At 35.0% G+C, this 14,876-nt stretch overlaps 1 protein-coding gene across 1 annotated transcript in view; it reads left to right on the forward strand.

Moving 5' to 3' along the window:
* LOC141434065 (lachesin-like) overlaps positions 1 to 14,549 on the forward strand; it is a 77,127-nt gene extending 62,578 nt beyond the window's left edge. The window contains exons 7-10 of the mRNA XM_074096322.1: positions 5,990 to 6,139; positions 6,562 to 6,630; positions 8,995 to 9,081; positions 9,921 to 14,549. Coding sequence (XP_073952423.1) covers positions 5,990 to 6,139; positions 6,562 to 6,630; positions 8,995 to 9,081; positions 9,921 to 10,012 — 398 coding nt within the window. The 3' untranslated portion in view covers positions 10,013 to 14,549. The remainder of the gene's footprint in view (positions 1 to 5,989; positions 6,140 to 6,561; positions 6,631 to 8,994; positions 9,082 to 9,920) is intronic.
* The last annotated feature ends 327 nt before the right edge of the window (positions 14,550 to 14,876 follow it).

Below are 14,876 nucleotides of genomic sequence, written 5' to 3' on the forward strand. Positions count from 1 at the left end.
TGTTTTAATTTATACGCCCAAACATCTTGAAGATGAAATGACGATTGAAACTGCATTAAATGAATTGAACAACAAGTAAACTTTAAATGAAGTCTTAACAATTTCATTACACTACTAAATTGTCTAAACCAACCCCCTCATTTTATCATAACTTTCATAACTGATTGATTGAGTAATTCTTAAGTTACTTCTTGGTATTTCCGTCTGGAGAGTATTTTAGTCCAAAATTTTACAATATCCCGTTTCCAATCAGAAATACCCTATTTATTTTTGAATTCCGAGAAAAAATAACGTTTTTCCACTGTTGACTGTCCAGTTTTCACTTCTTGCAAATGCAAGATGACATCGTTTCAACATAGGCACCTTCATCCTACCGTGCAACTTTTTTCAGATTGCTGAAGGGTTGTTTTCGCAAAATATCCTTTTCTCAACGGACCCTTTTTCCAAGTACGATATTTCGATCTCTCGACGCTTTTTTTTCTAGGTACTTTGAAGTAGTTTCGATACGTAGCAAAATGCTTTATGGCGTGTTAACCATAGTTTTTAACATTGCAGATGATCGGCTATGTTTTATACGAAATTCTTGTCGCGAAGTTTTAGTATTACTTTTTCTTTAGATTTATCACAACTTTTATTTTCCCGTTGTTTTTATATGAAGCAATAGCCTTTAAGACTTTTACGGCATTAAATGGCGCCAAAATTATTCAATAATAACCTAAAACACAAAGCGGCGGTCCGTTCTCTATTTAAATTTGAATAAAAAAATAAACTATTCAGCGTTCTTAATTATATGACAGCCAGTAAGTAGTAATACTAGGTTTAGATGTAATATATAAAGTTTACTATTTATTTTTAGCCAATTATATGTATAATGAATTTACCGCTAGTAAGGAAAAGTTTTACGATACCGAGAGAAGTACAAAAATATACATACAGTTGTAACACTTGTCAGTTTGAAAAAATCTTCTCTATAAAAAAATCGTTCTTATTATATGACCACAACTGTATACGTCCCACTGCTGGGCACAGGCCTCCTCTCAGAACATGAGGGCTTGGGCCATAGTTCCCACGCGGGCCAGTGCGGATTGGGAACTTCACACGCACCATTGAATTGCTTCGCAGGTTTGTCAGGTTTCCTCACGATGTACATGGAATTTCGAAAAACTCAGAGGTACGAGCCGGGGTTTGAACCCACGACCCAATAGGTCAAACCACTAGGCCACCACGGCTTTTTCGGAAAGAGCTACTAGTGATTAAATGTGACAAAAACACTTGTTGGATAAATAATATTACCACATGGTTGGTTGATTACATGCTCGCTGGTGTCGTTTCACGCTAAGGAGATTTATGTGAGTTAATTGGAATGCACAAGGGACTTGGCATCGCATAAATTATTATCCTAATATGTTTCTGCGAATGATCATTTCACTTAATTTTGTCCAACTCAAATGAAGGTACGCCATGAAATCTCTCTATTGAGATAGAACTTGTTAACAACGACAATAAAACCACATGTGTAATTATAATAGATTTCATTTTGGCTTTAGGGTTTAGGCGTGTTGGTTTTATGTCAAAGGATAACAGTCGTTCGTAATTGCTTGAAGATTTTTTGAGCTGTTTTAAAATATAAGAAAGGATATAATTGTCTAATCCCCATACAAAAATGGAGGCTTGCGACACGAAAACCGTGATAATTGAGTCAGAACCCTTGTCTGCAGAATCAGATTAGTGCAGACGTTGCCAAATGAGCAATACATTAAAACCATGTACTTACCAACAAAAAGGTTAAAAGAGTAATTATTGTAAAAGCTTTACGCCTTTTACAATATCCATTGTTTTAATTTATACGCCCAAACATCTTGAAGATGAAATGACGATTGAAAAGACTGCATTAAAATCAATTAAACAACCAAGTAAACTTTAAATGAAGTCTTAACAATTTCATTACACTACTAAAATTGTCTAAACCAACCCGTCTCTTCATTTTATCAGCATAACTATTCATAACTGATTGATTGAGTAATTCTTAAGTAGCAAAATACTTCTTTAAGGATATAAATCCGTCTGGAGAGTAATTTTAGTCCAAAATTTTTACAATAACCCGAATTTCCAATGCAGAATTGATAAATTCTGATTAACTCCTTGAATTCGCGAGGAATTCCAACTTTTAAGTAATTGCATCCTTTATTCACTTGGGCCCGGACATCCGTCAAAACATTCTGGCATTTAAAAACAACTTCAGCCCACCAGTTCTAACTTATTCGGTTACGAGCGCGAATCAGTCCAGACGCCCACTACCGTAAAGCTACGATTTGGGGAGGAGAAATAACACGTAGACTCGGCTTATCACATATCCTGCGGAGCAGGTTGGGATGTGTTTTTCAAGTGATATCCTTCAACTTCATGGAAGTGCTGCCTAAACACTATTTACCACTAAAGCAACTCGAGCCTTAGGTACCTACGTACTCGTAGTCTCTTACGCACAAGCCTTATGCGTGTTATGTATTTCACCTATGTCTTCCAGCATTAAGGTTCACCTGTAAGGGTCTCGGTTCGGGTGACTTGGTTCATTTATTGTTAATTGACACGTCTGAAAACAAAATGACAAGAAAGTGACTATGAAATGATAGAAAAATAAAGCAATTTAAAATTTCGGTTCTTTTTTAGGATTTCGTAGCCAAAATGGCAAAAACGGAACCCTTATAGTTTCGCCATGTCCGTCCGTCTGTTCGTCTGCGCCTTTGCTCAGCGACTATCAGTACTAGAAAGATGTAATTTTGCTCCAATATAAGCAACTATGCCGACAAAATCGTAAAAAAAAATGAGACGTAAAGTGGAGTGTTTTTTTTTTTCGTCTAACCCTTATAGTATGGGGTATCGTTGAATAGATCTTTTAAAATCATTTGAAAGTTGTGAAGACAATTTTTCGGTCCAGTTATCTATTTTCGAAATATTCAATTTTAAAGAGCAAATTTTCATTAAAATCGAGCTTCCCCCCCTCTAAAAGCTAGTAGTGGAATAAAATCGTGATAGTAGTAAGTATATCAAACTCACAAGGAAAACTTTAACGCCTAAGTTTGCTTGAGAATTATTAGTAGTTTAAGACTACAAAATAGCAGCCTAAGGTATAAAATATACCTAAGCTTGGAAGATTCCTAACATAATAGAAAATTCATAGAAAAATAATACTTCACTTTATCGCAATGGCTACAAAACCCTATCCTGGGCGTATCCGACATTGCTCGTTTTTTTATCTTTCCTTTGTACTCGTAGTGTCTACTTACTCTTGGTTCTGATATCCTGTCCATCGTTCAAAGGTTAACTGGAAGACATCCCTTTAAGGGATAACTTCGCCTTTTCAAATCTTATTATCCTGTTTTCTGTGAATTTCATGTTTTTTTATGTACAATAAAGAGTTTTACAATACAATACATCTGATGTTACTTTAAGTACTTGAAAGCCTTTAAAAATAATTTATAAACAGTAACAGTGTAAAACTAGCTAAAAAAATTATATTTCATTCAAAAACTTTTTATTTTATTGGTATATTCAAATCGATGCGAAAAAACGACGAACCGTAAAGTTGGCAAACACACATGAAATAAATGGAATCGGATTAAACTTCAATGTGACACAGTATTCGTAAAGGTCTCGACAATTTTGTGCTGGACTTGCTGTAAGGGATCCGCCAACCGGCTTACATCCAAGTCATCCAACGAACATTGTGTTAAAGATCTGTATACACTGTGTTATTTTTGATTTTCTTTAACTTTAATCGAATATTTAACAGGTTAATTGGCATAACTTTAACTGTTTTAAAGATAATTAATTATTAGCACTAAAACAGTGCAAAGGTTCTTTACCTATTTATAACGTTTTTTTAAGTTTGTTAGTAATCCGTTTTAAATTCACACATATTTGGCAATGTAAATGTAATTTTAAATTTAAATTTATTATTACACACAAAGGATTACATTTTTAGCAGTAGGTATACAGTGGACCCCAAACTAGGCTGATCCAGTATGTTGAAACCCGTGAGTTGGTTTACATCTCAGTTTCCAGTTGCGTGTTATTAGGGTATGTAGATAATATATTAGTTACATAATGTCGGATAACCCGAATTGTCCTTGGGACTTTAAGTTTAGTGTGAAGTTTGCTTTTAGCACAACCAATAAGAAAAGTCTGAAAATCTTGTCTGTCGTATGTTAATAACCGCCCAATGTCTGTCTGTCGATAACAATGACCATCCAAAATGACCAATACTACGTACATTTTGCTACGGAGAAGGGCTCTATCTACTAACTTTGGATAGTCATAGTTACATATAGATAGCGCGCGAGTTGAATGCAGCTCAGGAATGGGATTGTATTGCGACCTTATTAGAATTAATGATGACGAATTTATCGACATGCAGAAAGTATGTCAATAAATTTGGAAAAAAAGTTATTTTAATTTTATTCATTTTTTTAACTTTCGCGCTATAACCACATAACTATGTATATAAACAGAACTTAGCACCTAACCTTTTATTTGTTTCATCCATCGTAGTCGTAGAATGACTCAACACGATGGATGTATTTCGATTAAACCGTCAACAAAAAAAATGGAAACGAACTCGGATCAGTCATCTTTAGAAACAAAAAATAATACGGGGTGCAACATGAGTTTTAACGCGGTCGATATGGTGTACGATAGCTATCAAGGACAGCACTATACTAAAGGCGACTGAGGCGAGGCGTGTGGTAGCGGGGGAGAGGCTCCCGCTCTTCACCTCAGGCCCCGACTGCATTCAACTCGCACGCTATCTGTACCTACAAATTTGTACGGAACCCTCGGTGCACGAGTCTGACTCGCACTTGGTCCGTTTTGGCATTGGTCTTATAGATTGATCATTTGATACCTAAGTATAAATGAGCCCACTTACTCAAGCTTTCTTAGGAAGTTACGTGAATCGATTTCGATAAATATCATCGGTCGGTTAAATCGGTTGTTGGAATGCATCCATTAATAAAATCGAAGTACCTACCTAATACATCGATTTTAAGTTTCAAATTTGCACTTGTAAACTAATTCTGAAACATGTTAGACCAAACTTAGTTAGATATGATAATACCTATCTACTGTATAAAAATTATCTTACGTAAGAACTAGGTACTAACTAAGTCTGGTAACTAACTAAGAAAAATATGGAATAGAATAAATTTATTTGGTGTAAAAAAAATTGTACATGAAATCTTAATCTAAATATTAACAGTGCACTAAATATTAATAGTAATTTCTTCAGTCATGGCGCTGTTTTTCAGGGCAACCAAGAAAACAACAGAATATGGTATATAATACATTATATTTTCTTGAATAGGATGTATTATACAAGGTATTAATTTATTAATTGAAAACCGGAAATTAGTAAGTAGAAAGTTGCTCAGAATCAAGAGTAGTACCTATCGATTACACGGTTTGCGTTTTTAATTTCCTTTTCTATTGTGCCCAGTCACAAATTACGAATGCAACTTGTGCCAATTAAATGTTTTAGCGAAGTTGCGTACTATTTAGATAATTTAATGCTGGCTGTTTTGCTGTCAGTTCTGCTGAAAACATGCTGGAAACGTCGAAGCGCAACTGACAAATACAAATTATGAGAGTAGAGTTAGAAATCAAGTAGAATTACTGACTTAGCAAAAAACACTAATATTTTTTGAAATGATGCAGGTATTCAAAAATAAATGCATTCAGCTATTTAAATTAAAGTAAAAAAAATATTTTCGGGGTGTCTGAGGTTTTTAATTGTTTAATTAACACCTTGTATACAATATTTTTTGAAATAATGAAGGTATTCAAAAATAAATGCGTTCAACTATTTAAATTAAAATGAAAAAATATTTTAGGGGTGTCTGAGGTTTTTTAATTGTTTAATTAACACCTTGTATACAATATTTTATCTTTACTAAAAAATAACTTACAAGTTCAATTTGCTTCTTATTACCAACAGGAAATAAGTACATCACAAACTTAAGTGATGAAGGATACAGCAGGAAAATGAAGCTCACGATACGAAAAGTCTCATCTCAAGATTTCTCCTCGTATCGTTGTGTTGCCAAAAATTCTCTCGGAGAAACCGACGGGCTGATTCGTCTTGACGGTATGTATACTAAACGAATATTTAAAAAAATCGACTTCAAATTATCATAAAACAAAATAATTTTGTTGAAACCACCGTACCTGGAACTGTTTAACTGATAATTCTAGTGGTTACCTACTTAGGTACTACAGAAAATATTTTCTAAAGAAATATTGTCTATGCATCACAAATTGACAACCCAAATGTACACTCATCATCATCGTCACTCATCAAAAGTGCCTAGGAATATTTTTTGTCCCTTGATACATTTCAATACTTAGAAGCATATTTATTACCTACTACTGAGTCAAAACATCAGTCTTATAGGGATAATGAGTATCCCAAGACTTTGTTAATGTGATTTACTAACAAAACTTTATAGGTAATAATGATTACCAAGCAATTATTATTAAGCAATGGCCTTATATTATAATTTTGTTTAGAAATTACCGCTCCGCCTACAACGAGTACCGTGGTTAACTACGTCCCCGCATCGCCGGAAAAGAAAAGAGGTAAATTTAGTCACTAAGCAAGAGTTGTTCTTTATTTCCCTCAATGTCCTGAGTCATGAGTGCATGTGCCAAATTTAAGGCTATCTTATTTTATTTTTAATTTTAATCTGTAAAATTTGTATTCTTTAAAACAAATGATACTAGAATGCTGTTTTTTTTTCTGGTATACGAGATGTGAGTTTTCGCATGCAATTGTATCATCTTGTTTTATAGACCTTTGCTACACTAAAATAATTATCCACAATCATTTGCGCAGCGAAACGACAAAACTTTACACTTCGAAAATGTAAAATTGTATGCCACTTGTCACATCAGAAACATTTTGAAAAAGTTTCCTTGTGAAACATAACTATGATAACAGGTTCATTTCTGTGGCAAAACGGTACTCGTACCTTTTCGAAACAGTTTTGTATAGTAAAATACCAGTTAAGGCCAGTTTATCTGAAATCAACCTATTTTTGGGTCAACTTTGTACACTCAAATTTCTTCTTTCTAATGTCAAAACTTATTTCATGATTATTTAAAAGTTCAAATAACGCTACGTAGCTTCATTTCACCAAAAAAATCTGAAAATCTTTATTTATAAATCATGAACTTTAATTGGTTTCCTTTAAAGTAGTCATACCATTTTCACAAACAAATATATCGATAATAGATATAACATTTTGAAGAATATTTAACGATCACTAATTTAGGAAGATTAAACTTCTTAGCATCCAAAGTACGTCATGGTTATATACGTTAATACGTTACTTTAACCTCCCTTAAAACAAGCCTGGCTGCCCGTAACACACTGTATATTAAGGATTCCGTTGCGCTGAGGCCTTAAGGGCCCAAAAACCAACGACTTGTGTAAGCTTAATGCCATCAAACCTATCTTACATCACGAGGTTGCCTGCAAGAAGCAGGGCTATTTTGTGACTTCCGACAAGGAGTGATTGTTGCCCAAACTAAACACAGGCCAGGCTGAGATAGCCCCAAGTCACGCATGCGACTAAGTACTACATTTGACTTAAACTCAGTAAAAAACACGATATAGCGTAATACGCAGAGTAAAAAAAACTTTTTAAGTGAAAGCACCAACATATTTTACGTCTTTTAACGTTATCATTTTTGTATTTAAACGAAGAGTAAACCTTAAAGATTGATGACAAAGTGGAGTAAAATATCTTAGCAAACTTTTTATTAACATCTGTAACGTGAAATAACAAAATAACATTTATAATTACCTATATTTTTTTAAACTTAAGATTTTATTTTGTTACAAATATTGTTATACCATTATTATTACTATAATTTACCTATATTCTAAATATTTCACCTCTTCGTTTTTTAATAAATATACCAAAACGATATATTTCTGACCTACACGTTGATGTATTTCATTCCTTGCCTTTCGTTTCTACAAATACTGTATGGAAGGAAGGTACATAACAAGCAGAACTTACGTATCTCTTACGACATGAGAAGCTCGTTTGAAACCAATCGAAAGTTAAAATTAATTGAAACCGCAAATAAAATAAATAATTTGACTTGTTTGCAACTAATTAAAAATAAACAATAACTATAACAGACAGATTTTACTATATTACTGAACCACGACGAAACCTCAATCCAATTGGTTTCACGGCGCTGATTAAGGCATCGAAATAATTAATGCCGTTACGGCAGCTCCAAAGTTTTTAATGAAACCCTTCCAGGTCTGATCAGGTTCCGTGACTCTGCTTTAATTTTTTATGAGGCCGAAATCAATTCGGTTCTCCTTGCCAACGTTACATATTGGTAAAACTTGAAACACAATATTGCTTTGTGAACCGCTATTATAAAGAAGTCAATAGCAGTCGAAAATTTTACCATCCTTACAAGCCTTTTATACATTCATCGCGATCCTGCACCCGGCCGGATGGAAAAGGTGGATTTTGTATTTATTGGTTTTGCCGCCGCGGCCCAATGCTTCCGTACAATTGGGTCGTTAGTAATATTATTGTGGGAAAAGCGATTTTGTTTGCGCTTTGACTTCCAATGTACCGTTTATTGTTATAGATTTGGGCTTTCCTTTATACTCTTTATGACGTCATACGTTATGTTCTGACTTGAAAGCCCACTTTCATGGCCCTTCATAAATATGACGCTATAATTTTCCGGATCGTTTTTCAAGATTTGGCGACATTTCTAATAAAACCAAAGTAAGCCTTACTTTACCTTTACCTTCCCAGAATCGGATACTTAGTTACAAAATGTCTTAGAGATCCTTTGTTAGGTTTACTTATAATATAACCTGCTTTCATAAACTATGATCTGGGACTTGGAGAAATGTGACTGCCCGTCCTTTTGTTGTTTGCCTGATTTAGTTTTTATTCTTAGGTAAAAATAAAAGTCGCTGGCGAGATGGCTCTGCTGAAAACAGAGTTATAGGAGATTACGAGGTCGAGGAGTGGAAGGATTCTGGCGGTAAGCTATAATCAAATAACACCATTATTATAAGTATTGCCTATGCGTTTCTATTCTTCTTTTTCAAAACAAACGGTTTTAAATTCCGTGAATCCTAAACAAACTAATTTCGTGTTCGTGTAACACGAACCTAACACGTACGAAGCGTAAAAGTGATCTCAAGAACTACTTAACGAGTCGGAATGAGGCAAATATTAGCATGTGACGCCGCAGGCAGCAAGTACGTAATGCAAATGATAATTATTATGGAAGTGGCTCAAACGGCGGTGTTTTATATCGGAATAATATAGCTTACGGTATGGATCTGCTTACCAGAAACTTAAAGCTGGGTCATGCATTGTAAACAAAGACAAAATGTCTTTACAGGTCTGTGATTGTTTTGTTTCTCGTGTTTTTATAGTACTTGTGCAACTGGCCTAGAAACTGCTAAGACAAAAATCATTCGAGTGAGAGGTCGACAAGTACACGTAATTTGTCATTGCACCGAATGGTTGCCATTAATAAGATCAAGCAAAAAGGCCGAAAAAAACGCATTATTTATTTAGTGACCTCCTTAAATTATAAACATTAAACTGTTTTTAAAAAGGCATATTTAAATTTCCAGCCGTACCTATTACGTAACAGTAAGTAAACGGCAAAAACGCTTACTTTCCAATTCAAGTGCTGCGTACTCCGTATGGACTCCGCTCTCGCAATAGCGAACTTCATAGATGTGCTGATTTGAGTAAGAAGTCATAAGCTACCCCGGTTCGCTCAGTCCGTTACCTTCGTTTCCGCTCAGTGCCCTTTTTTAGAGAAAGGCGGACATAAGGCAATAACAAAACAATTATGCATCTCAGGTACAGACTACGAATCCACCCAGTCTTCCACGTCGTGCCGCCGTCGGCCCGGAGTCGTCGCGGTCATCGCAGCGTTCCTGATCTCAAGCTGACACGCGCTTGGCGTCGCGACATAGTGCCAATACCAGACGTTGTGCTAAATGAGATACGATATCTAGGATAAGTTAGCCGTGTCTATAATACAGTAGCTGTAGTGCGCCTCTGTTGGTGACGTTTGCGCTGATAGCATTGCGTTCTCAAATAGGTTATAATTTATGCCATTCATTGTATACTAATGGTAAAAGTTCCAGACACAAACTGTCATGATTGTATAAAACAATGTTACTTTCTTTAGGCATTAAAAAAGGGAAGCTGTGAGTGACGCGAATTGGAAGACCGACACGGTGATACCTATGCCCAGTATTATTGCAGGCCAATAACTAGAATTAAACGAACTCAATAACAGTGGGTAATAAATACAAAATTTTAAGTAAATTACGTTTGATATATGAATAGATTTCGTGGGCTGTTGATGATTTGTGACATGTTTTTACTAGGTGGAACTTTTTCATAATTATTTTCCCTGTTAATTCTTTAGCTGATAATGGGGCGATTTATTTAAACGGAATATTATAATATCAACATGATATTTACAGCGAAAACGTTCCACTAAGGTATACGATTCAGTTTCTTCAGGTGTACATCAGACAAGACGTATTTACAACGTCGCTATGATATTTTTGATCATTTGAAGTAAAAAAGGGTGTAGCGTAGCGACTCTAGAAACCTTTATTGCTGAAACATTCAAAATATGAGCAAGCTTCAAAGGTTAAATGATCAATTGAACATCGAAATAGTACAATCATTCGTCAAAATGCTGTTCTTTGTAAATATATATTTTTATGGAAATGTAAAGAATGTTCTCATAACGTCAATGTATATGAAATATCTCGATATAATTGAAAGACTGATAGATTTCTACGGTAAATGTGCCATATCGAATAATTATTATATAACCGTGTTTATAAATAGTTCACAGTTTGTCTTGTAGTTAATGTTGAAGGAAAATAGTTAAATGTTAATTTAAATGTACTAAAACCATTACTTTGCTCACCCGTGACCTTATGATAGCTACGCTTATGCAAAATATGCGCGTTCATGCAATTTCTCCACCTCCACACCGTAAGAACACATATAAATCACTTAAGCCCATCTATCACCACCACCACACTACACTGACGCGTTTCAAACTCAACCAGAGCTCATCTTCAGAGCAACATAACCGTACACCATGCTATCACATGTTAGACCAAACGTTCGAAACGCGTCAGTGTAGTGCGGTAGTGGTGATAGATAGGTTTGTGTGATTTATGTGTGTTCTTACAGTGTGGAGGTGGATACCTTGCATAAGCGTAGCTATCATAAGGTCGCGGGTGAGAAAATAATTGTTTTAGTTCATTAATATGGACCTCCGCAAAGTAACGCCTGATTCAATAAATTATTTGTTAATGTAAAGTAAAGCAGGCATTTTTTTTAAATAGCGATTTCTTTTATTCAAAGTAGAATAGTGTATTATTAATACTTTTTACCTATGAGATTTTACAATTGAAATTGCCATCACATTCATATAGGTACAGTGTTTATTTTAAGATTTGGCCCGAATTATATTTTAAATTAAGAAATAAATCTTGATGTAATGACATTTACATTGTTATTGTTATTGTGTTTCCGGAACCATTAAATAACAGATATCTCTTTGTATATTCTTATGGACAAAGAAAAGAATAATCTTTAACTTCTAATATTTCAAACAAACGCTACAACATTAGAAGTAACCGGTTATTAATTTGATTCATTCATGATTGAGTGTTTGTTACTGAGTGATAGAGCGATAAGACATGTAGTTTACGATAACATTATAGCTATCGTCACTTTTTTAAAGAAATGGAACCCCCAAACAAAACAGTCAAAAATCTGTGTAAAAATATAAACAGAAGTAATTTAGAACAATCTTGAGTGAAATAATTTTGCAACAAAAATTTGTAAATACTTGTATCATACGTCATAACTTGTACTTGAATGTTGTTATCGACATTGCATACTTTTACTTATTCAGCTTCCAAAGGCTTACTTAAGTAAACGAGGACAGGAACGAGACTCCAGTGAGAGACTGAGGGCCCCCATGGGACACTTTATTATTACCTTCTGCCGCTCGCATATCATTAAATATCATCATTAATTAATTATATCCTCCTTACGCAAACCCAAATAATATACTCAGCGGCACAAAATTTAGCCCACTCCACATACAAAATTGACGACCAGATGGCCTAGTGGTTAGAGAACCTGACTATGAAGCTTGAGGTCCCGGGTTCGATTCCCGTGTCGGGGCAGATATTTGTATGAAAAATACGAATGTTTGTTCTCGGGTCTTGGGTGTTTAATATGTATTTAAGTATGTATCTATCTATATAATTATATTTATCCGTTGCTTAGTACCCAAAACACAAGCTTTACTAAGCTTACTTTGGGACTAGGTCAATTGGTGTGAATTGTCCCGTGATATTTATTTATTTAAAATTATCCATTCTGCATACATTTGAGGGCAAGATTTTTTGCCGGTCAGTATATTTACTTAGGTAAGTGATACAACTGTAAATATAATCCTTACTTCCATACTATATACTAATATTATTAATGCGAAAGTGTGTGTGTTTCTATGTTTGTGTGTTTGTATGTTTGTCCGTCTTTCACGTCCAAACGGAGCGACGGATCAACGTGATTTTTGGCATAGAGATAGTTTATGGGCCAGAGAGTGACATAGGCTACATGTAAGCTACCAGAGGGCTAGACGGGGCAGTGCCCCGGGGCCCCCACGCTTAGGGGGCCCCTCGGACTCAGGAAATTTGGAGTACTTCGAACTCGGAACACGACGAACACGGAACAAACGATTTTAAATAGTTTAGTTGGGGGCCTAGTTTATTTTTTGCCCCAGAGCCTTTGGTTACTTAACTACGTCACTGCTTGTTATCCCGGAAAAATGCACAGTTCCCAAGAGCGGGCAAAAGCTAGTATAGGTACTTATATATGGGAAGCGAAAGAAAGGCTCTAATGAAATTCACTGTTAGCTACACACCGACATACATCTCATTCTGTTAAAGCTAAGGAGCTCTCTTTTTCGTTTCCCAAGTATACCTAGGTGCTGTGCTATGTAAAAACAATAGATAAATTACAACTTTTAGAAACAGAAATAATAAATGAAATGTGTTTATTATCCATATAATATTAATGTAAATATCATCATCTGCAATAAAGACAATATGCCGTGCTTTGTTAACTAAATATTAAAAGTACATACATTATTACTTATACAATACAATAACCAGTGATGCTTATGTCCGATAAAACCATTTACATGGAACCAATTCTTACATTCTTTGAATTTATACATCACATCTCTGTATTGTAATTACACTGCAGCTATATTAACCTGCAGCATGTCATGCTTCTATCTCCTATCTGGCAGAAAAAATATTTTAGCTAATTTAGCTTTTAACTACTGAAAATCAATGATATGGTCCTCTGCATCATCGCTAAGTACAGTAGCCATCAGATATTTATGAGCGGCCAAGGTGATCAAAATATCGGAACATGAACTCTCATACCTGATAAAAGAGTGCATGTTCTGATATTTTTGACCCCCTTGGCCGCTCCGAAATATTTGATGGCGACTGTACAACACATTTATATGGCCCGTACCAATAAAAGGTTGAGTAAAGATGCATTACAGCGTCGCATCTGGTGATGAAAGCTTGGAATATATACTCGACACATTATCCCTACCGTGAGATAACATTCCGTGAATATGACATAAGTTCAGAGTTTTTTTTCGTTTTTAGGGTTCCGTAGTCCTACAAGAAAACCTCATAGTGTCACCATATCCGTCCGTCCGTCCGTAGCTTTTTTTTTTTTTCTTTTTTTTTTTTTTAAATAAATAATAAATAAATTACATCCCCTCCTAAAAAAGTGGGGATGGTATTTTTTTTCTCGTCTAATAGCCCATAGCGTAGGATATCGTTGGATAGTCTATATAGGGTATGGTTCTTTCAAATACATTACCCGTTTGTTATGACTATTTTTCAATTTATAAATCCGTTTGCAAAAGGCTATTGAAGTAGTATTTAAGTGTTATTTTTTTCGTTAGAGGCAAGTGTCCCCCCACCCTCCGCAATCTATAAACCACTGGCCAAAAAAAAATAGCCTAGTAGGCTTTAGAAGTTAATGCCGTCGATCACAATTCAATATTGAATATCTGCCACATGGGTATAGGTAGTACGGAACCCTTCACTAACTACCTTCCTTCCTATGGAGCGCTGGGCCCGACACGCACTTGGCCGATTTTTATTTTAAGTTTATGTTTCGATCAATTTACAGATTTGGCCAAATAGAAATAAGGACACCTTAAAATTTTAATGGTAACTTGGCGTTTCATTGAGTCGGTACATCAAGAACATGCGATCTGCTTTAAGGTTTGTCTTCTCTTGGTTCATGTTGAACAATTACAGTGATGTATTTATTGTTACAGTATGAGTAGTTGATCTGTTCTTGTAAAATATTACGGGTATTATGAAAATAAAGTAATTATTCATAGCATTTTCTATCATTTCGCGCCCATACCTATAAGTACACATTTTATAAAAAATATCAATACCAAGCGGGAATCTACATTTGAAACTGCAATATCACAACTTGATCACTCCATACTCCTTATTTATTAAAATCGGATGAGTAGTCTAGACGCTACGGTGGAACAATACGTAACTAAAAACATACAAAGACTGCTAAAATCATTTCCTTTCCTTTTGGCTTTGCCGTCGTCGGGTAAAAATACAAATAGACGAGTGGCAGCCCAGCGCATTATTTCCAAATATTATTACACATTCGCAAGAGCTTATTTTGGATAGAATAATAGAGGCC

Source organism: Choristoneura fumiferana, chromosome 13 (assembly GCF_025370935.1).
Source record: "Choristoneura fumiferana chromosome 13, NRCan_CFum_1, whole genome shotgun sequence".
NCBI lineage: Eukaryota > Metazoa > Arthropoda > Insecta > Lepidoptera > Tortricidae > Choristoneura > Choristoneura fumiferana.